A 25,124-nucleotide genomic window follows, 5' to 3' on the forward strand; every position below is an offset into this window, starting at 1 on the left:
ACCAACAGCAGCAAATCCGGATCCTCAGTTCCGCAAATCAACAACCTAGAGTCTTAGCTGCCTGAGCCACTACTCCCCTTGTTCAAAAATTTAACATTAAATGAAAGAAAATTGTAATCTGAAGCCAGCAATTTAGATATGTTGCGCAAAAAAAAAAATTAACAGCTGAGATGAGATACAAGCGCTGAAGACCAAACATAGATACATCTGAGACCACTGTCAGCACATGTCAACTGTGTAACTAATCATTTAGTGACGTCAATCAATTCTAATGTTAAAAAAAACAAAAAACATTTCCATTAAGTTTGTGCCCACCATAGCCTCATCTCTTGTTCCTGACTGATGGGACTGGAGCCAGATGTGGTCTTCAGCAGTGGTAGCCTACAGTATCTGCATAACCATTCGATGTTGTGTGCTTCAATGTGTTGTGCATGCTTAGTACAGCTTTAACAATTGGTTATTAACACTTACTGTAGCCTTCTCCTCAACCCTTACTAATCTGGCAATCTTCCATTTCTGCCTACAGAATACCCACTTTTCTGTGTAAGAAACTCTAGAGAAGAAACTTTCAGGGCACGGATAAGCAGGTGTTTGTAAGAAACTGATAAAGGATTTTTTTTATTTTTTGTGTTTGTTCTTAAATGTTGAACATTAGCAGTAAAAAATATTTATTTAATATAAGGATAAACTGTAACCGTTACATAAACACATTTTTATGGACAGCAGACTTCTATGTCAAAGTTTTCAACTGTTTATATAAAATGTCTGTTCAAAAACACATCATAGTTACGCTCTTTAATAGACTACATGGATTCAAATAGTTTCTTTGGGATGCCTTAATTTCCAAGATTTTGTTCTTTCCTGTGTGGCACTTCCTTATGGCATGAGAAGAATTTCTGCCACTCTCCCATTTTCTCCTCACAGAGGTTAATGACGGTGCCCTTCCTGTTGGCTGAGAGATGAAAGAGCCTGACAAACCAACAGGAAAAGACAGGGCAATGTCATTCTCTTTTGTTTAAACACAAAAAGATAAGACACGCTAAATTCCATGTACTTTCATCAACCTTATATTGTCTCAGCTTTGTAATCAGTTATTTATCTTGAATCATATTATTCAGCAACCGGACTGAAACTAATAGGAAATTGAATCTAGATATAGTGAGCAGTATAGTGAAGGTCAGAAATTCTGGCCTACTTCACTCTGTTCATCAAGAAAACTCCCTGTATCAAGCAATGTCAGCAAAACGGAAATGAAGTTTAAGCGAATTAACCAGTGAGGAAACAATGACACAGGCTTTCTGAAGTTATCCAACACCAGGTTCAAATCATATTAAAGTGTGCAGCAGCAGTAACTTGTAAGAGAAAGCAAACTTGCAAAATATTGCAAATTCGGTTTCCTGACCAGTTAGCAGGGGGCGGCCAGGTTTGTGACTTCCCCATGAAATTGGTTTGGAATCTGGTTACTGTGAGGTCTATAGCATATTATAAACATTACTAAACCATTTAGTGAGCTCCCATACCATATATGTAGATGTGGAAACTGTACTTTTAGAAGAGATCACACCTATCAGGATAAATGTGAACACTTTGTACTGACATTACCTTCTAAGGTTACAAGAGTACCCAAACCATGCCAGCAAATAACCCCCCAGGATAACAGATATACCAGTGATTATTTTATTTTGTCGCATGTCTGTATGGTGATCCTGTCTTTAAATATCTGGCTTAACTTAAATCCCACAGAGAAAGGCACAGTTGAGAGGCAGAGTGAGTAGTGCATTTGATGACTTGTCATTAAGAGCTACAGCAGTTCTGATTTTGAAAGCAAGGCAATGTGTCTGTGATGTAGTGTTTATTATTTCTGAGTAGTTCTTAAGATCCTCCTAAAGAATGCAACCAAAATGAACACTGGCTTGCTTGCAGCTGCGCTTCAAAGTCCTCACACAGGAGCATGTAGAGAGTCAGTATTCTCTGCAACTGTGCCATGTGACAGTCACCAACATGGTCTTCACGAATGATCCAGAGTCCAGAGACCTCCATGAAACTTTTCAATCGTAGCCAGATCGGATAAGGAACCGACCTTCGAGTTGATGGTATTGGAGCAATTTGTTTTTCAACCCTCAACAGGAACTGCATTTTGAGTCCAGCTGGCGCAGGCTAGTGACACAAGCCAGTGAAGCCATGCGGCTGATGGTGGATCACTAGAAGGCCTCTCTGATATTTCTTACTCTATCTTCTCCCCTTTTATCCTTCCTTACTAGTTTCCTGGAATCATGGAGCCAGGGCACTGTCATCATCACCACTCTATTCTAGATATAATCTGAATATAATAGTTCTCACCCTCTACTTTGGATATAATAAGACCTTTGTCCAAAAAGGCCTAATAAAATGCAAGACTTTTGGATGTGTGTGCAACTAATGGTAACAATGCTGGGAGGGTTTCGTCAGGAAGGGCATCTGGTAAAACCTTGGCACCGGTGTAAAACCTGTGCGTGCAGACCAAACTGTCTGCTGTGGTGACCCCCTTGCCGGGAGCAGCCGAAAAAATGACAACAAATATTAAGCCACAAAAATAAATAAATAAAATAAATAAAAACAATAGTGTAATAGAACTAATGTGCAACTCATCTTGCTGGCCATTGAACAAATGTTCTGCTTGCCAGCTGTCCAGATAACCTTTTTCAAATGTGTGGCATCACTTCTTTTTAGGTTACGTCTCCAACAGCATAGTAGAACATACTGGTGACTAAGTGGTAAAACATTAGAGCTTCTTACAGATGTTAAAAGACTCCAGAAAACTAGGTCCAGTTTGCGATTCAGCAGCAACCCAGGTATATGCAGGTCCTTTACATTATCCCATTCAAAGGAGCCTGGTGGGCTTAGTGGTGCTCATAGAACTTCTGTATGTGCTGTGACTTACATTTAAAGTCAGTGATGTACAGCATGAGCCAGAAAAAAGAAAGATAAAGTCCCCTGAGGAGCTTTCTTGCTGTTTGCCAAGGTTTTTTGAGGGGTATTGTAGGCTCTTGGCCTGACATACTATGGTCTCCTTGTGAGGTAATCTGAAATCCAGGTCACCAAATGTGAGATAACCTGCATTTCAATCCACATGTCTCCTAATAAAAGGGTCTGGATAGTTTTTTATACTCTTGGGAAATGAAAGAACATGATCTTCACAACACACAGCATTTCTTTTTTTTTTTTTTTACCTGAGATGCAGATAAATTGAAGGGGATCTAGTGCATGATAGACATAAGGTCTAAAGAGATAAAGAAGCAATTGTGTAGATTTCCAAAATAATCAATGTGGTGTCCAAATTTTATGCATTTTGCATTGACTGACTTTTTGATAGGTTAGGTGTGGCCTACCTTTATTCAACAATGGACAAGGGGAATTGGCAAATTTTATTTACTCCAAATATTGAGAAAAATAGCCTTTCACACTCTATTTGAGTTATACCCTTCCACCTAGATTGTTTGGGGCACCAGCAATGTTTCGATTCCTAAGGGGCAGGTGCCTTCACAATGCATATACCACCACTTATTTAAATGACAAAAGCATTTAAAGTAATGATTTACAATGCCATTTACAGCACCTGAGGTCTTTTTAGATCTAGGATGGATGGGACTGTAGTGTGCAATTGGACAGATGGAAGTATAGTCTCCGGGGTCTTACCTGGACCATGGACAGGTGAAAGCCCTAATTGACAAGACAACAGCATTTGTGGCCAGACTGAGTCCAAAGAGCAAAAAGGGGATGAAGCATTCAATGTCTAGCATTGGATGCCTATTATCAGAGATTCGTACCATTTTTCTGGATATTACAAGCCCACTAACTGACCTTACTAAAAAAAGAAGTGCTAGATTCAATCAAGTGAAAAGAGCCATGCAAGTGGACTTTCTGCCAGGAAAAAAGCTGTTGTGTGGGGGGCCCCACTATTGCATTCTCCTGAATTTCTCTTTTTTGTTTCACATTCTGACAGAGGAGTGGAGAACGTTTTGTCCCAGGTGGTGTAGTGGGAGAAGCACAGCTGATGCTGTATATCAGATGGAAACTCTTAATAAAGGAGGCCAGGTAGAACATACTGTAAACGAAAAGGGTTGTGCGGCCATAGAGTGGGAGGTCCTCACCCTCTAATACTACATATTGTTGTGCCCTTTTCCTTTATGATTCTGAGTATGCCCTGTTTCAATGCTCCACCGCATGACGAATGCCAACATGTGGATCACTTGTTTCCAAAAAAATGAGAGTGAGTGTTGTACTGTTTGGCACAGTTTGCACCCCTACACCACACCAAAAAAGAATGAACTTGAACCTGGCAGAGTGGAAGCTGTCAGTCTGGGATGGAAGTTTTTTCTGTTTTTGTGCTATTTTTTTCAAGATAATTTTTCTTTTAACATGCACTGAAAAGCACAGGCTGAACAGACATCAAGTAGGAGCTCAGTTAAAATTCCACCTGCCTCTTGAGTCTTCCTCCTTATTCTTACACAATAGGGTTTTTTTCAAACACACAAAAAATTGGATTGGAAAGTGTCCTTTTTTAGCTTACATTCAGACAAATCAAGAAAATAGTCATTTGATCCTTCTTCTTGAATTTTACAGTGTATAAAATAGATACTGCTTTGCATGACCTATTGTGTGCCAGTAAGATGGTAATCTGAAAGAAACAATGCTATGCTGTGAAAGTAAATGGGTTATGAAATAACTCGAAAAGATGTTTAAAATCAATGAATCAATTATGTGCAACATTTATAAAGGAACTGCAACATTCAAAACTAGGTTTGAATCACCTCTTACACATCATTATAACAACAAGAACACAGATTCTGTTCATTCTCAAGAAACCATTACTGGTAACATAGTGGGTTCTTCAAACACACACAAATGCACACACTTGCAGAAATACACACATATAAGTGATGCTCAGTATTTCGCCCTGACTGCTGATGAAGATGCATTCACTTCTCTCTTACCTAGACATGAGTCATTAAGCAATGTGCTGAACAGAGAGATGCAAGCCCACACACTTGGCAACTGTTGCATTTAAAGGCAAGTCAGCGTGCAGAAGATTTTGTATTTGAAGTTGCTGGTGGGAGAACCAATTAGGTCACTAGGGGTGAATGTTTTTGTGTGCGAGAGACAGAAAATGGCAGACACAGGGAGTGACAAAGAACAAGAATGTGAGAAAGGAAAGGGATCAAAAGGAGAGGGAGAGATCACCAAAAATGAGCATGAATATCTGTGTATACCTCCAGAGGAAAATGGGATAAAATACTCCCTGTCTCCCAACAGCGATAAATTTGTGCAAGTCTATATTCATAGAAGGATTTTTTTTTTCTAGCCAGGCATGTCTTTTACCATGGAAATCAACAGTGGGTTTTTACATGATACTTAATTTGGTATTGGTTTGTTTTAGTTGTGAGACATTCAGATAAATCCAGACCAATTCCTAATTACTCTGGAACCATCTGAAAACCAGACATGATGGCAAGCGTTCAAGCAGATCTTGTTAGAGTACAGTTTATTGTAAAAGTTTTAATGAACTGGGTGACACTACATTTAGAAAGTTTTGTCTTTTTTTTCTATAATACAACATGAGGAACTGGAAAGTTTGAGTTTTTACAGTTCATTGCACCTTGTGTGAGAAATGGAGTTGATTCAATTAAAACATCTAGAATATCTACTGTAGTAGTTTAATATCCTATAAAATATATGATTTCTAATAAAATAGGTTAAAACGGACTCTGTGTGTGTCTGTCTCTCCAAACAATCCCAATGCAAGCAATACCAATTCACTCACTTAATCATCACATTGAGTCTCATAAAACGGCTTATGTTAACTCATCTCTGCTGTATTGATAGATATTGTGTTTCGTCTCTTTACTAAATCCACATTCCTAAAGGCCTCACTCCTTTTACAACCCAAGCTGCACATTTCTGTCCCATTTGCTCCCATTTGTGCTTCTCCTTTAGCTTTTTATTGAGTGCAGCTTGAAGCGTGAGACGTTCTTCACACACATCATTTATCAACAGTGCCACCCCATTCCTGCAGAGTTGCACTCCTTCAGAGCCAAAAGACATACGGTTTTATTTGTAGGTACCTTCCTGAACTTCTGTTCTAATTCATCTCTTTAGGACCTCTTCCCTACAACAGGGAAAATGAAAATAGATAATCATGAAAATAAACAATCTTAATGTGGGCTTTTAACCGCAGCGTGTGCCAACACCAATATAAACGTTGAAGATGTTGATCTCTTTCTGTGGCAGGTGTGGAGGTGCCAAGCCAAGAGTCCCAGACGGGAAGCAGCAGACACAGTGTCGTCCAGTTGTCCAAGTGCATATCATCTTCTAATGAGCCTGACAGATGCTCTTGGCCTTCTAACAGACCGCAAGCCAAACTGTCCCTATGCTGGCATTAACGTGTTTATCCTTGGTCAACGTTCATCAGCAAATGTTCTACAACATAATCAAGGTTTAAGAATGCTGTCTAGACATGTGTGGGTTTTTAAGAAGCATACCTGTTGTATCATGTATGCTTACAGGATTGACACTTCAAGAAAAAATGCCAATAATGTGAAAAGCATGATGAAGAATTTTAAGGTTGACCTATACATGAACAGGTGGGTGTGTCTCTATGAACAGCATTTCAACTTCCGGTCAAGCCTTCACCATCCTTCTGTTCCACACATCCTGTTGTCCAGGTCTTTTACATCCAGGACACTGCAATATGCTACTAGAGTTTTAGGGTAATAGCCCAGTTTTGTGATTATATGTCTAACGTCACCTGATCACTTAGGGGTGTGTTACATGACATAAACATTTATAAATATGCAAGAGTAAGACTGAATTCAATATTTGTCTTGGGGTATAAAATGAAAATCATGTTAATTTTGCCTTGAATTTATTTTAATAATGCACTTAAAACAGACAAACAAAGCAAGTTTTTCAAAGATCTTTATGAGGATTTAGATTCCTAATGAGCAATTGTGAGCAAGGAAACACATCCCGAGACTAAATGAGGAAGAAACATTGACAGACACCAGACTTAGAGGCAGCCCATCTATTTCTGGGTGACCCTAAATGATGACATTATAAATCCTTACTCTTTATCCCAATAATTGTTGAATACAAGGTTTTTGACTTAAGTATTGCTGTATAATGATTAGGCACAGTAATCACCAAGGACCACTCAATACTATGACATCACGATGTCTAGATGACAATTTGGTTTGTATTGCGATTCTGTAAATATCATGATTTTATAAATATACAATGCAATATTAAACATTTGTAAAGATTTTGTTAAACTTCTTTACTAGTACCATACAAACACTGTGCTGCCTGTCAATGTGTGAATATTTTACAATCTGTAGGATTTTAGATTAACTGCAACATTTTACCACCTCGAACATATCTACATAAAAATTTAATTAAAAAAATATATTTTGGAGTCAATGTGGCGATACATGAATTGCCACACAAAAGAATCACAAGACATAACTGATTTTTTCTTCTTCCCCCATCTATAATAATGACGCTCCTTGATTAATGATGGGGTTCCATGTTGATAAATCTATTGCAAGTTAAAAATAGATAAATTCAACCTATTTTACATCATGGCTTAGTCTAGCTGTCCTTAAACATGCTCAGACGGACCTGCCTATTGAATATGAATCGCTTTTGCAACATCATCACTGTAAGTTGCACCAACGTAAATCACACATTTTCCGAACTCTGGTCCTGGAATAACTCACACTCTGCTTATTTTTTATTTTCCATTCTCTAACACACCAACTTGAAATCAGTAATGGCTGGATATTAGCTCATTACTTTGGTCAGGTGTCCTGAGAGCAAAGATAAGACAAACATCTGCAGGACATGGTGTACTCCAGAGCCAGAGTTGGAATCTAGATCTCTACTACAGTATGTTGGTCATGACTGATGAGCTAAAAGCTAATGATGCTGATCAGGTAAATGTTTAGTGGATGTATTAAAGCAGTATATACAACTCAAGTCTTGTTGATTTTGTTTGCTTTACTGCTCAGAGCCACATGCACCAACTGTGTCTTGAGAAACAGAAGCCAGGCATGACGTGTTTATTTATCAGTTAATAAATGCATTCCAGATGACCGCTTGAGTCAAAGGCACATAGCATAACCAAAGGAGAAAACACTAAGGGAAATGTGTGTGCGTGCCTGAGTGTGTGTGTGTGTGTGTGTGAGAGAGAGAGAGAGAGAGAGAATGTGTGGATGGAAATACAACAAACAAACAAACACAGCTGCCGAAAAACTTTCACACCCTGTCCGAAAAACACCTTTCCCGTTTCCACGCGTGCTGTCAGCACTAATTGATTTTTGGCGCTAAAAGCATCCGTCCGTTAGATAACCGCGTGCGCTTGTTAAAGGGGAGAGCGCGCAGAGTAACAGATAAGCAGTGACTCTACTGTATACTGGAGGTTATCGAGCGCGCGCGTGCGAATGACCTGACCTTCAACCAGCCCGCACGCGCCAGTTCGAGTAAGTTCCTTACTCGAGTTTATTAAACGAATACAACTTACCTCAAACAGCAGCAAAGTCCACACGAAGAGCCGTCCCGCCGATGCGCTCATGCTAGCACTCACACAGCTTCACCTCTTGTCAGTTGAATCTGCGCGGGTTGAACGCGCTGTGTCTAATGGACTGTGGAAGCGCGTGGAGTCTCACTGCTTTTATTGACTCTCACCGTATTGGAAAAGCAGCTTCTGACGACACCACGTTTCATATTTACTTCCCAATTGTAGTGCACGAGTAGCACGTTGTTACTAACTTTATATTTGCGTGACGGGCTACCCTGACTACACGCTCTTAAAGCTACACCCTCAACTCTATGTTCTGTTCTGTTCTGGTCAGGACATGCCAAATAATGGTAAGGAGGGGTTCTGTGCCACGGTGCTACCACGCTGTCATTTTTTTCCCGTCTATTTTTCTTTTAATTCCTGGCATGAACATACAAGAGGTGCATATTTCAACCTGTCAACTGACTCATCTCTCTTCACTCCTCAGGGCGGTGGATGAAGAGAAGTGATTTCTGTTCAATCACTCCTAGTTTTTCTTTCTTGTATCTTTAGTGATCGAAATCAGAGGCTTCAAATCTCGTTTGAAAAGAACATAAATACGATCGATAGATAATGTAATGAAATGTGGCATGTGCATGATAATTCCATATATCCATTCATCCAGCCTACAGTATCTAGGAAGTTCTGTAGTCCAGCTAGGACCTGTGGAGGCCAGTGGTGACCATTGTATTTATTCTTATTTTTGCCACCATTAACAAAGCCAAATAGCCTAATCTGCATGTCTTTGGTTTGTGGGAGGAAACCGGAGTACCCAGAGGAAACCCAACCAGCACAGGGAGAACATGTGAACGCGATGCACACAGACCCAAAGGTGGGAACCGAAGGAAGTGGAGGAGCAAGGCGACAGTCCTAAACACTAAACGACACTGCCTCCATGGAAATTGCATTGTGCAAAACATAGTTTGCATTAATAATTATATGAAATACTTTAATTTAAAGTCTTTCTCTCTCTCTCTCTCTGTATTATAACTAATCCCAGTTCATAAGTGCCATTGAACAACAGTTTCTTTTATTAGGCTACAATCTGCCACACTACTGTAGGTAATGGACAACCTAAAGTGGTCAAGGCAAAATTTGTTTTTGTTTTTTTGTTTTTGATTTTTGTTTTGTTTGTTTTGTCTTTTTCTAAGGCTTTTAGGCAGAACAGAGTTAAACTAATGAAAATCTTTGACTGAAACGGCATCTGCCTTTCTACCTTTCGTGAAGGTCCGTGTAAGATGCACTTAGAGGAACACAATAGAGAAGGCATGTCTGGTATGAACTACCTGAATTGCTGGCTGACATGCAGGCTTCAATTCAGCTTAATCTCCATTAGCACGCCAAAGAGAGGAATTCAAACAGCTACACTTGAACTCACTTGCATGCACTCTTTCTAGCTGGAGAGGGTAAATACCCTTAGGAGAATATAAAGGGAAAACGTGTGGGTTGTTAAAGAATATCATGCGTTATTAGAAGATGGCCTTTAGCAGTGGTGTAATGTGTGCTTATGTGCTTTTCTTAGTCGGTAAACTTTATAAAAAAGTTACAGTGGAAGTAATTGGAAGACACTGACTTTTATATGTTGTGATGAGTTTAAAACTTAAAATGTCACGTCCATTTTTTTTTATTTCTAAAAAGAAAGAAATAAGTAAATAAAAATGTGGGAAGATAAGACCTGAATAAAAGGTGTAAGAATATGTCCAAAATTAAAATAATTTTTGTAATCTTTAAACTGATAATGTTCTTTTAACTACAGTATATATACAGTGTAAGGGATTTCCAGAACAGTGTATAAGCAGTTTGGATGTAATTTTTTTTTTTTTTTGCTTTTTCAAAAAATTGTGCTTGTAATTGGTGTTTTCTACTGACAGCTTTAGGGCTATAACTTTAGTGTAACATATCTAATCACTACATTTTAGAAGTAATAGGAATAGAAAAAAGCGTTTGATTTATCAGACAGACTAGATCTAAAATACATGTAATTGATAAAATAACATTTTTAAGTTATCACTGACTGAATTTTTGTACTTTGATGTTTCTTCATTTAGCTACAGTAAGATGTTACTATGGGTTTTAACATGTTTAAGATTTAACCAAACTGGGTGTCTAAACTCTCAAATAGATTGATGGTCAGAAAATACACAAAGTAAGAATAGCTATACAGTGTTTTTTTTTTTTTTTTTCAATTTCATATAGAACCAGATATTTAGAACATTTTACTTGAAATTCTTTGGGAAGCAGAGGAAGGATGTTTACAACAGGATGGTCAAAGGGCACATGACCACGTCTGAGGAAGTTGTAGGAAAAAGAGCAACGTCCCTGTTTGCTGAAAGGATTGTAAGCATATGGTCCCCACACAAATACTCTTTCTAAATACTTTTTCTTATTTCATATTTATTTATATTATTTTTACTATTAACTTTCTCAACAAACAATGATTCAGTCCCAATAGAAGTTCTGTTTTTGTTTCAATTCTGATTGTTCAGAAGTTGACTTTTTTTTTTTTATATAATAGCACAACTTGGAAGGAATTTTTTAATATTAAGGCAAGTCACAGGATTATATTAATGCACCTGGGGACTTGTATGGGAGAATCTGAATAAAAGCAGATTTGTTTTAATGTTTGTAATGGTTTATGTAATAATGATTTATGTGAGGATAAAGAATTGCACTTATGCACAGAATCTCCAGTTTCTGTATTTTGTAACAGACAGACATGGTTTGATTAGGTTTTCAGACCGGGAAACTTTAGGATGAAGTTCCTTGCGGTTTCTAAGTAACATGAAAAACCTGGATGTTTTTACTTATTAACTTCAACAGAGAAAAAGAGGAAGAGTGCTTGGTAAAGGAATCACATACCATAACTATATATGGATAAAAAGTATGATGTCATTTTTTTAATAAATAACAAAAATTTGGGTGTTGGCATATTGCTGTAAAATAGGAGAAATAAATTATGACAGCCATGCTATTATTGGAAACTGATCAACATTGGGAGTGATATATCTAAACGCCACATCATGTTTTATTTCTTGTATAACCAACCGAGTATAGACATAAAGTGCATTCATGCACTGGCGTGCATTGGCATATGTGCACACAAAATCTTAAGAAGAGATGCAACCTAAAACCTCAAATGTACATGGAGACTGTACTGAAGCAAGGTTTCTGAATGCCAACTCATCCTTACTGTCCAGATGATTAATATTTATGCTAGTGGCTCTACTCATCTGTTTCTGTTTTAATTTATCCTGTTGGGAACGTTGCATTTCTTCTTTGGGGGTTTGCCAAGTTGGGTTTGGTGGGGGGTCAGTGCCTGGGAAGAAAGGAACCTCTTGGCTTGTCTGTTCAAGGAATGCTCGGCTTGTAGCAAGATGCCTACCTGTCTGTCTATCAGCAGGTGTCCATTTCAGCACGCTGTGCATTCCGATACTCCCCGACTGGCAAATTGTGTCTTGGGGCAGAACATGGTTCCCCCAGAGTACATACACAGTGAAACCTTGGATTGCGAGTAACACGGTTTGCGAGTGTTCCGCAAGATGAGCAAAGATTTTTAATAAATTTTTGACCTGAAAAAGTCTTGGTTTACGAGTACCGAGTATCATGTATCACGCATGCGCTTCTTGTTTTGACGCTGAGCGTCACATGATCACAACTGAGCTACTGTAACGGTTTTTCTCTTTCTTGCACTGCGGAATTGTGGGTAGTCGTCTTCCCTGCACACACACACACAGACACCCCTCCTATTTTCACCTTCACACACACACACACACATACACTCTTTTTCTCTGCCCTTCACAGAAACACTGCTCTGTCACGATTTCTTTTAAAGGTAAAGTGCAGGTTAATTTGTTTTATTTTTACTTTACAGCAGTGATTTCGTTAGTGTGTCGCTGAATCGAGTGTCATTAGAAAGATTTCTTTATCATTTTTCTGATAAAACAGTGTTTTTGTTGTGTGCGTGCGTGTGTGAAAAGAGTGGAGGAAGGATAACTGTGCAAGACGAGAAGGGGGAAAAGGGAGGAGCTCCTTACTTTAGCTTTACACACACATACACAGCGCCTGCACACACAAACGGAAACACTCATCTGTCAGAATTTATTTTTACTTTTTTTAAAGGTAAAGTGCAGCTTAATTTGTTTTATTTTTACTTTATATTTCGTGTTAACTATTTTTACGTAGTTTTTTTTTTTTTTGCCCGTGCAACGAATTATTTGAGTTTTCATTATTTCTTATGGGCAAATTCGAATTGGTTTACGTTAGTGTTTTGAAATACGAGCCCACTTCCGGAATGAATTATGCTCGTAATCCAAGGTTCCACTGTATCATTCTCAAGCCAGGCTACAATTAGGCATCCACGCTGTGTTGTTCAGTGATCCAAGGCAAGCCTTGTTTAAATAAGGCCTAGTTTATTTGACTGATGATCTACTTACAGTTCAGCATATAATGATTTAAGATGAAAGAGTAATTTACCATTACCACAGTATCATATTGTAGGTAATTCCTGCTGACCTCCTGCTTACACACATCTCTTTTATTAATTAATGTGAACTATCATATATTTCTAAACAACTGTTTTAAATTTTACTAGGTCAGTATTACTTCTGTTTGAGAAATACAAAACAAATACTTCTCCTGACCCAGGAATTGCTATGTATTTTGTACTCTAGTCATTATGCACCTCCAGCATCTCTCTGAGGAATATCAGTCCATTGCACAGTTCAAGATTCCAAACACTCAATCAGGGATTAAGTGTCTGAAAAGAGAAACTATGGTCAGTGAGTGGAAAGCTTCTGGGCTTCAAGGCTGTCTATTGTTACAGGAAAGTCTTTGTGCAGAGAACTGGCAGAGTATGGAACAACGCCAGTCTACGGCGGACTAATCATTCTCCCATACTGGTTTCATGGTGCTCAGTAAGCACACATAACACTGGGAATTAGAGCAGAAAGGAACCAAGTCTCATTTCACCTTTATTTCTTTGTCTTTAATTCAATATAGTAAATCACGGCTTTCACTGCTGTTTAGACATTTAATTCCCCCATTCGCAACTTCTCTCTTATCATCAGTGACATCTGGATTCAACCTGATTTGTCTCTGGAATTGAATGGAACCATTCTGATTGGTTTGTTCACCACATGTACAAAAGGAAGAAGGCAGTAATCGCCATCCTATGATGTCTCTGTAATTATTTGATTTGGTAGTAAAAAAATGCCTTGTGTTTGAAACATGCTGAACTCCAATTTCCACTGCAGTCCTGCTGGTGATACCATTGCCTATACACAAAAAAGAAAATCTCTCTTTTTTCACTCTCTACTTTTGACAGTTTCAACAATAGTACAAGTTATTTTATAAGTTATAAACGTTTGTAAAATCATATTCTATGGTGTTTTCAGTTAATAGATTTAAAAAGAGAAGAATCTTTATGAGAGATTTTGGACAGAAATGTTACAGTGCTCTTCACCACCATTCTCTTTCTAGTTCACTTTTAGTGACATTAGGAGTTGGACCCTTTGACAGGACCCTAAACTGCTCAGCTATGTGCTTGGAATAAATGATACCATATTGCTTTAACCATTGCTTACATGGTTATATGGAAAGGTTGGGCTTAGTTTTAATTGACTAATTAGGCAGGTCAAGAATTGCCATCAGAAATGAAATTTTCACCATAAATAAATTCTCTTCAAACCTAGTGTTAACACTTAATAACTTTGGGCACCTTTAAGTAGCAGGCAGAATATCTGAAAAATGAAGCTAGCTGATGCCTGAAAAAGAGATGAAACCTTGCGAAAATATTGTAAAGCAAATTTCCACTATAGGAAATGTCATTAATAAATGGCAATATGCCAGAGACATTTTGGAAATTAGTGCTATGGACTGATAAATGAAAGCTGTTCAAGGGTCTAACACCTAACATTCATTGCCATAATCACTAAAGGTATGTTTGGAAATAGAAGCATTTGATAAAAAAAATATATATCTTGTCAACTGTTAAGCATTAGGGCAGATCTATGCTTTTTTTGTATCAATCAGGATATAAAAAAATTATCGACATGAAATTGAAGACAAAAAATAAAGATACTTTATTGTCATTGTAGTGATGCAATGAAATTTGTTTGGTAGCTCTCAAAGATAAGCAGCAACAATAAATGTAAGAATAAACAAAAGAATACACACAAGAAGCAGTGTCTGAGAAAGTAAACTTAACACACATACAAAAAAAATAATAAAACACTGCCATCTTGGATAGTTAAAATTATTTACCATTGTTTATGTAAATTAATTTTTATTTTACTTAAAAAGTCAAGGCTGGGCACAACAGAAAGGCTCCAAAACATGCTGTGCACCAAAGCCTGGGCTCAACAGGCAAAGAGCCCAAGACTTCCAAACTAACCAGAACCCAAACCGATTGAGCCTGGACAAAAAATTTTTTGAACAAAAACTTTTTGATGCATGGACGCCCATCCCACAACCAACAGCACCCAAAGTACGTAGGGATTTGGTGCCACCTCATCCTCAGCACTTACCTGGGGATGAGGTGGCACCAAATGCACTACAGGAAAAAGACAAGCCAAAGGATGCAGTGTAATGTTTTTGCCAATTTCTTGCTGGGAAGCCATTCATGTGGTTATTTTGACACACATTACCTACCTAAAATTTGCTGTTGCCCAAGAACACCGCTTCATGGAAACAGTAGTTCCTTATGCCCTTGGCCTCTTCCAGCAAAACCATGCGCCCCAACCAGCAAAAATGGTTAAAAATTGGTTTAAGAACAAAAAAACAAGTTCAGAGTGTTGCCTTGGCCTTAAAATTCTCCAGATCTGAATTTAATCAAGCATCCCTGTGATGTGCAGGAAAACAAGTGCAATCCACCCTGCAGGAAGGGTGAAATACTTAATATTAGGCAGGGGGCTGATTTCTGCTCTTAAATTTAAAGACCCTGGCAGAATTGTGAAATATATAATAATATAAATACAATAATCCAGATATAATTATTATAAATATAATTTTGGGCTAGTTGTATCAAGTCAGTTATTATCAAATAATTATGTGAGCCCTGGTAAGTCAGGCTGCTAACTAAAATAAATGGCTTTGAAGTTTAAAAAACCTGCAGATAGCTGACCTGACAATGTACAGTACATACAAGCTGTCAGACAAAGTGTAAATGGCTATTAAGGTTAAGTTTTCACACGTGTGACTTGTTTGAATGTAATTAGAGTCATTTTATAGCCAATGAGTATTTGAGGTTTTAAAAGACCCATGCATATTTCATCCCGTGCTGCAGGGACTTCATTGAATATTGAGCCTGCAAAAGATCTGGTAAAAGGTAGCTGAATTTATAAATCAGGGATAGAATATAAAAAGATATCCAAACATGTAAAATTTGAAAATCTCAAGTGTTGAAACTCGGTCAGGTAGACCAGCAAAGATTTTAACCACCATGACAATTGTGTGGGATGCAAATAAAAACCCACAACCAGAATCAGCTAAAATACAGGCCCTTCTCCAGATAAGTGGTGTGGCTGTTTCAACATGCAAAAGAAATAAGTACTAAAACATGGGCTGCATGGTTAAGTTGTCATAAAAAAGTTACTGTGCCAATACCAAAAACAGCGACCTACAATGGGCCAAACATCACGAAGACAAGCCTCAAAACTTCTGGCACAAATTCATTTGGAGTGATGAGACCAAAATGTACTGTAACTGTTTGCGGCAGCCATAAATACTATGTTTTAAGAAGACTCAACAAGGCGGATGATGAGTACACCATCCCTACTTTGAAGCATGGAGGGGTTTTTCCAAATTGATGGCAAGATGAATGCAGTGTGTTATCACAAATGACTTGAGGCCAATTTGCAATAATCAGGCCAGAATCTGCGCATGGGATGCACTTTACATTGCAACAGCCCAGTGATCCAAAGCACAAGATTAAGATGACCCTTTAGAGAAAAAAAGGAAGAGAAAAGTAAGGGTTATGCTGTGGCCATCAGAGTCTCCTGATCTCATTATTCATTAAAACACTTTGGGGAGATCTCAAATGACCTCAAGTGGGGAGGTCCGAACAGTCATTAGATACTGGGGAATCCATCCTTATGAAGCAAATTAAAGGAGTCATTTACAAATTGCAAACCCAGAGCTCATGCTATCAGTGAAGAAAAGAAATTCATTGACGGTTGTAAGCTGACCTCATTTTTGGCACATAACATTGCTGAGCCTAGACCTGACCAGCAGAAGCAACCCCAGATCATGTAAGGTAGGCACTAGGAATGATGGGTGAATCATTTAATCCACCTCTCTTCTTACCCTGAAGCACATATCTCTCTGGTTGTTGCCATCCTGACAGGAGCTGCCTAAACCCTGGTTAATCTATAAATGGGGAAAATGGGCTAAATGAATAGAGCCTGGCTGTGGTTTGGAACCCGCCTATCTAACTCAGTAACCACATACAAGCTAGTGATCTTAGCTTTTGCTTACCTAAAATGCTGTGGTCCACCCATCCAACTAGGAACCTCTGTAATGCAACTAGGGATTGTGGAGGCTAAAGATGACTACCATTGGATTTATTCCTATTTTACAACTGTAGTGGGACCGCCAGTTAACATTCACACTTGCAAAATGCTAAGGTGGCTATATTAATTTATACGCTTATGCATGTTATTGAATGATCTCATCTTGTGCCAACTCCTACATTACTTCTGGTAAGTTAATTCTAAATATATAACTAAATAATACCTATATAACTGAGATTATATCATCTCAAAAATTAGAATAAGAATGCTTTGCAAGGTATACAAAGCCTTCACAGTCAACGATTCCTGTTTAGATCAAATAATCCACAGCACACAGCTAGTAGATTGATGCCTACAGGGCAGGCGTCACTCAAAATGGACACGCCCAGATTATGGATAACTTTATGTTTTAATTTAATTTTAACTGACAGGTTACAGAAACCCTCACCCCCAGTTATCATGAATAAGAAATCTAGCAATTGACACCAAAACCCCCTTTTTTTCGTACCATTCTGTTGTAAACTTGGGCATTTTAACATAAAAGTCTATGGGGATGTGCAGTACTCAGTTTTGAAGCCAGCTGCCAGTGGATTTTGGGGAAGTGCATGTTTTGGCATTTCTGGGTTGGCCTCAGACATTTCAGAACCGGAGTGAAATTTCAGAACTTCACAAGAAGTGTTCTGCTATACTCTATAGTTATGAAAACTTCGAGCATTACTTTTCTGAAATATAGACTTTTATAGAATAAAAGTTCTAGCATTTTTAAGTCTGGGAAGTCTTTAACGTCATGAGAAGTGGAGCACCACTGCATTGCAGATTTTTTTTTTTTAATTACATGGCCAGTATCAAATTACGAACAGAATTGATTATACTTACCTTTTTTTTCACTGAGTGAGGAATTCACAAATATCTAAATAAATATAGCCTAAAATTTTTATACATTTTAGAAATACTGTTTTATCTACAACATTTTTTAAACTGACTTCTTACACAGAAATAAGTTTTGCAAATAGACAGGTCAAGGAACTATAGAATTTTCCCATGTTTATTTTGGTGAAATAAATTAATCTTTATTTAGAGGTGATGTGTCTAAATATATAAGAGGCAGACAAAATAGTTAAGCCTTTTCATATTGTTTGGCTGTCGGTCAGAATTCAGTTACAGCAACCTATGGTAGGCTTTTGAGGCAACTATACATTTTTCAAGACAAACTCATTTTTCTGTGTATCTGTAATACTTCCATCATCTTAACCGTGGCCACTAAATGTGCATGTAGCCACAGAGGCTGTACTTTTGCATCCCATAGAAAAAGCAGAAAGTAAAAAAAATCTCAGTTCATGTTTTTTTGGCATTATAAAATATGTACTGAATATTCAAAACAAAGAAAGTGTGTCTGTAGCTTCTCACTGGGATGCATTTTTTTTCTACTTTGCCACATAAGTAGCTGCCCTCTTTAAATACAAGACTGCATTCATACACACATTTATACAGGCATGGGCAGGTTTTTTTGTTAGTTGCTAATTGCCTATTTGTTTTGTATGCGTCTGTGGTGGGTATTGATCTTTCAGTGTTAGTTATTTCACCCCTAAAATTATAATTACCATGGATCAGATGGGTTGTCAGCAGCAGAGCCCTAAAATATAGCTGTGAATAGTTTGTTTCTTGCCAGAAGAAACATATGCCATACTAATTCTAGTATGGCTCAGTGAAAATGACCTGCTGATCCTCAGTCAACCAAGCTGTGTTTTGGAACATTGTCAAAGCACAAAGAGACCAAAAAAACATGGTGCAAAATGACCTGACACTCTGGACCGCAAACAGTACTGTAACTACAATGAGAAATATTAAATATTAAATGGTCTGTTAAATTCTCCCTGAACCTCATACATTTCATATTAGATATTATGAAGTCAAACCAAAACAATGAGCCATAATAAGCTGACTAATAAATAATCTCATGTGATTTGTCAGTATGATGCATGATACTAAGTAACATAAGAAATGCCAGCACTGACTTCATCTAGTTTCTCCTACATATAATACATTTGAATGTAACTTCCGAGTTCTTTCCATTATGCTCTGCCACATTTTGTACACTTTTTAATAAGTACGAAATTGCAGTAATATGTATGTAAAATTCTAAAAGCTAGCATAATCAACCAATGATCAATACAGTATGCACACATGGGTAACTACAACATACTCATATGTTGCATACTGGGGTAGCTCTGGGGGCTACTGGGGTAGCCGGGGGTAGCTCAGTGGATAAGGCATTGGACTACGGTTCGGAAGATCCCAGGTTCAAACCCCCCAATCACCAAGTTGCCACTGTTGGGCACTTGATCAAGGCCCTTAACCCTCAACTGCTCAGATGTATAATGAGATAAAAATGTAAGTCGCTCTAGATAAGAACGTCTGCCAAATGCCCTAAATGTAAATACTGTACCAACATAATTTATTCTCATTGTTTTTGTTTATTAGCTTCTGATAACTCTCACTCACTCACTCACTCACTCATCTTCTATACCACTTTATCCTGTATTCAGGGTCGCGGAGACCTGGAGCCTATCCCAGGAGGCTTAGGGCACAAGGCAGGTACACCCTGGACAGAGTGCCAATCCATCACAGGACACATACACACACACTATGGGCAATTTGGAAACGGCAATTAGCTTAACTGCATATTTTTGGACAGTGGGAGGAAACCAGAGAACCCGGAGGAAACCCACCAAGCACGGGGAGAACATGCTACTCCATGCACAGAGAGATGGGAATTGGGTCTGGCCGGGAATCGAACCTGGACCCTGGAGGTGCAAGGCGACAGTGCTAACCACTACACCACCATGCCTCCCTTCTGATAACTTTTTACTTTTAATATATTTTTTGTAATATATGTAATTGGGAGTAATCGAGATGTTCTCATATGAGGACTGAGGGGTCTCATGAGGCGACATGAAAATGAATGGCTCTGTTATGCTGTGAAGGCGGGGTTTTTTTGTATGGTGAATGTGATGGTAATATTTTGTCCTGGGGATTGCAGTCCATGGCAAGCAAGTAGGCCATGGTGTAAATTCCACATAACTGAAATCCACCCAAAGAGCTCACTTTGGGAACTGAACTGAATGGAGACTTCCTGCAGTTATTCATGCAACTATTCCTCCATGGGTTTCTGTTCTACTAGGGAGCATTAGTAAATGCAATTGCATGAGGGTGTGGTGCTGGCTAGCAGCTTAATGGCATAGTCATATTCTTCATAAGGAGCTAGGCCACTAGTTTTAGTCTTGTTAAGTACCTCTTGGAACTTGTGGTACATGGGGAAACATAAATGAGGCATTGGTTTTCGAGGCTCTCCACTGTGCCCAAAGTCAGGAGAATTTAACAAAGGTGGAGACATTGGTAAATGCAATGGAATGACCATCTTATGATTTGATCTTTTTCATGCCAAAATACTTGTTAACAATGATGGTGCATCCAGGGAAAACCTTAGGTTATAATGTTTTAGCTGTGACTGTGACCAGTAGAAAGATGTCTTCCTAGTGAAAGGCACTGATCTGGAGAAAAAAAAAATGGTTGGATGCACCTTGTGAATCTTTCAGCCCCAATATAGACCCTCCATCAATGGTAAATGCCTTTAGGGGATGCTGTAAAGGCAATGTGGGAATGTTGAGTTTATTGATGTATCTTGGCCCATTAAGTTGCTTTCAGCTCCAGAGTTGATTAGCATTGCAAGGAAATTGACTTTTAACAATTTTTTTAAATGTTTTTTTTTTTTTAATTAAGTGTAATGTAAAAGACAGGTCACCAAAACTTGGGGCACTAGTGGAAATGGTAGAGACCTCTGTGAAGCAGGGTTGGGTCATAACTTTGTTTCGGAAAGTTCATTAAGCCATGGCAACAATAAAACAAAGCCTCTCCTTTCTTTGATTCTCTCTCTCAAAAACAAAATTTGGCTTGGCCCAGCTATAGGGGCTCAGAATGTTCAGTGTTACATTTAGGGTTAATTCCCCCTGGTGAACTTGGCAATAGATGAGGTGGTCAAGACAGAAGTCAATAAATAAAACACTAAAGGCACACTTGGTCATTATAGCAGGCCAGCTCCCTCAGCACTTCTGAGTTAAGACCCTGCTGAAAAGCAGCTTTGACTTGTGGTTCATTCCAGTCTCTGCCAGCCAGCAAACTCAGTCAGGGGTTGATCAAACACTGCTCCCATGTCTGATTCAAATATGTCCAACTCCATGATAGGTTTGGGAGACAGATTGAGAGACTTGGGACCAAAACAGGAATGAAGCTGAAGCCCGGTATACACCTCTGATGAATGTTGGCCAACCCCAGGAATTATTGAAACTCTTTTACCAGGGAGATAAGGGAGAGGAAGCCTTGGTAAGATCAGCTCAGAAGCATTTCTTTGGAAAGTTACTGGTGGTGAACAGTCATTTAAAAGGAGTATGGTGGCATAAGGGGCACTGTGATCCATGTTTTTGCATCTGTGAACATGCCAGTAAAGTGTGAAGGTGTGCTGCTGACTGTAGTTCATGCTGGCCATGTCTGTAGTAGGGCTGTGTGGTAAATCAACTTTTTAAGGTATATGGTAATATTTCGATGCAGGGTATAGGATGAGTCAATAGCAATTATATGAGATGTGTCAAATTCTCTCCAGAAAAGGTTGGTGTGTGCAGGTTTTCATTTCAACCAAGGAGAATCCACATCTGATAGTCTGTTGAAAGCTGATTAAACTGTTGGAATCAGGTGTGACAGAAGCCACACCTGAACGAAGGAGAACATCTGACACCTGTAGTTTATATCAGCATACTGTAGGTTATTATTGCATTACATGAAGCATGTATCTCTCCTCTCCCACACTCTCTGTGCAGTCCTGCCCCCTCTCCCTTTATGCCTGCACACAAATCTGGAGTTTACATAACTGGTACTTCCTTTTAAAAATATGTGTGCTAGTGTGACCGGATAGCATTACATATAAACGTCAAAAAGTTGTGATGAAAATAAGACATGAGCACAGTATCAACAGCATTGTAAACTGCAGTGCAAAGGTTATATGTTGTGCCTCAAAGCCTTTACACCCTGAAAAGTCTTCTGCCCAAAAGGAAAGGCTGTATCATTTTTATTTTTAGGACAACTCTGGGAGTCTACCTTAGTGGAAATTTTTTTTTACTTTGTCAGATGGTGTAGACCTATTATGTGTACATTAATGTTTTATTGATGTATTTAACTATTTATCTCTTGAGATAGCCTTATTTTTTTTTATAAAGGCTGTACAACAGCGCACCAACCAATCAGCAACAACGTGATTTATAACTAAACAGTAAGATTAAACCCAAGGCTCTGCTCTTGTGACTTTCTCAGGTCTAGTAAACATTACCAGAAGAACTCCTTTAACTTTTACCCTCTGAACTCTTTGTGTGTATGCATGTGTGTGTGTGTGTGTATGTGTGTGTGTGTGTGTGTTGAAGTAGCGTAGTTTTATGTATCGTACTGTAGGTTAGTTCAATAAATTATTGTTTCTTTATAAACAACTATTGTCTTGGTTATGCATTTTAAAGTTTAAACATTTGCCCAGATCTTAAGTTACCTTGCTAATAATTGCCGAATACTAAATTTTGTGTTATCATCGGTGGCAAGGTGATAAAAAATACACTAAATTGTGCTAAACGCTGGACGGGTAGTCAATAAAGTGTACATTCTAAATTTTAATTCAGTTAATTTAATTAACCCGAATCGTTAAATTCGATACACTTTTGACCCAGAGCTAAAACAAATTATTACACATTAATGGTGAACAATGCGACAGTCATTCATTGTCATTAATATTATACATATTTTTCATTTATGTTTTAAACAAGGAATGAAACCCTGCCATGGCAATTTTACTTTGTTTTTAAGTGCTGGTGACATCTCAAGTGTGGATTTGATTTGCAAATGAACACTTTATTCATTTCATATTGTTTCAAAATATTGTAATAAGTATACTGTATATTATGTGTTGTTATTCAGTATAAAAATACAGAGATATCCAAATTTCCCACCCCTAGTCTGTAGGCTGTTGTGGGTTATGGCAGGTGGAATTCAGATTGGATTTAAGCTAATGTTGATTTTTATTTTATTAGTTAACCATTTGTGTCCTGGTAACCATTTATATTTTTGTAGGTGTTTATTTCTTCATTTGATTAGGTGTGCAGCCTTAATAGTATAAACCACCCTAATGATTTAGATGCAGGCATCTGTAGCTCTTGTGCAAAATATCTTTAATAAATGATGTAATGACAAAAACAACAAAAGCTTAATGTTATTTTTTAAAGTACTCATATGAACTTTATTCTTACTCTGTCTTTGTTGTGGAGCACTCAATAACAACAGATTTGTTGCCTTAGCACTAGGTATTTGGATCATCACAAAGCAAATACTTTTACTATCAGAAAATGTGTTGCATAAAGGCAGCAGTAAAATACAACTGACAGGTAGAAACAATGACTAAATTGTCATTTATTGGCAAAATTAAGCATTTAATTAGTACACATTAGTGTTATTTCCTTCAACCGAACAGCCCTTGGTGTGCAATGCTTAAATTTGGTGGGAATAAGAAAATAGATTGAATTATAGAGACTTAATTATGATCACTGAGCCTAAACTACATGATTATTGTTTTTTACTCAATTTTTCCTTCCTGTCCTTGCTGATGGTTACACTATACTAAAGATTGGATTATTTGTATACCTTTTCTCCTTCTTTTCTTACTAACTGTTCATGGGTAACTAAACCAGCACCTACTCTCATGCCAGTGTAAACTTACAATAATGTACATGAGCTATTTTTTATTTAGCGTTGAAAACTCTCTGGATTTTCTTAACAGACAACAAAAAAATCTTGGTAAAATTTTTGCAAAAACATTTCGAGGTTTTCCACTGGTAAATTAATATCCTAGCAATTTCACATGACTGGACATTTTTCATGGGAACAATTTGACCTGGACGTGCGATTGCTAATAAAAGAAGCAACTTTCTTCCAAAACCTGAAAAATTTTGAATAATAAAATTCCCCAGCAAAAGAAATTTATGGCCCTGCTCCACACTTTTATACTGGTCTAAACTTAGCCTTAGACTCTATGTTGCTATGTACTTGCACTGGCACCCCAGCAGGAATTTTTGGATGTCAAAATGATGTGGCAAGGTTACTTTGGCAATATTGCAGACATAGTAACAAAATTGATATAGGTTGTTTTTGTTTTTAAAAAGTTAGAATAACCTTAATGAAATGACGTCGAACATGGACTACATAACATTGGGATAACGTTGAATGAAAAAACCTAACACAAGTTTACAGGCAAATACGTTTTAAAACATTTTCTTTTCATTCATTATAAATTTTATTTTGAAACATAAACTGATACAAACCTGTGATCGCTAGCAAACTGATCATAATTTCCTGAGCACTTAATGTTAAGGAATGCACACGAAGGCTTAATGCTTGTTTATACAAGCATTAGCTTTACATTAAGTACGAAAGTACTGTACAAGTGTACTGTACATAAACGTAAACACTAACTGTACAGGTTGTTGTTTGAAAAAGAATATTCTATCACTCATCTGAGTGGGTGTTTATCATGTTAAGAAGCCTGTGTTTTTCCTTTGTATTGGTTTAAATAAAAAAAAAATTATAGATGTTTACATTTTAAAAAAAAATTATATGGATATTTATGACCTCTGCCCAAAAAAATCAGAGAAGTAAGAGAGCTAAACTGTATCCATTTGAATCATAGTGGGACCAAACGAGAGACCTTGTACCGATTGGAACAGTACTAATATATGCAACATAACACCTCTAAAATCCACTGATCCACCAGGGAACCTGCTGCTGTTGCTAGTAAATGCACAACAGCAAGCACCACATTACTCCAGTTTACAAAAAAACATTAAAACTAGGAAGAAGACCCCATACAGACACACACACACACACACACACACACAGTATCAAAGTGCACTAAACTCATGTGCATGTAACATATTTCAGAA

At 37.8% G+C, this 25,124-nt stretch overlaps 1 protein-coding gene across 3 annotated transcripts in view; it reads right to left on the reverse strand.

The window, feature by feature from the left end:
* Positions 1 to 8,811, reverse strand: part of LOC128525453 (ADAMTS-like protein 1) — a 120,114-nt gene extending 111,303 nt beyond the window's left edge. For all 3 annotated transcript variants that reach the window (XR_008360761.1, XM_053497517.1, XM_053497519.1), the window contains exon 1: positions 8,558 to 8,811. Coding sequence is in view for 2 of the 3 variants with exons in the window: in XM_053497517.1 (XP_053353492.1) it covers positions 8,558 to 8,608 (51 nt within the window). In the remaining variant the exon portion in view is untranslated. The remainder of the gene's footprint in view (positions 1 to 8,557) is intronic.
* Positions 8,812 to 25,124: the final 16,313 nt, after the last annotated feature.

Source organism: Clarias gariepinus, chromosome 1 (genome assembly GCF_024256425.1).
Source record: "Clarias gariepinus isolate MV-2021 ecotype Netherlands chromosome 1, CGAR_prim_01v2, whole genome shotgun sequence".
Classification (NCBI taxonomy): domain Eukaryota; kingdom Metazoa; phylum Chordata; class Actinopteri; order Siluriformes; family Clariidae; genus Clarias; species Clarias gariepinus.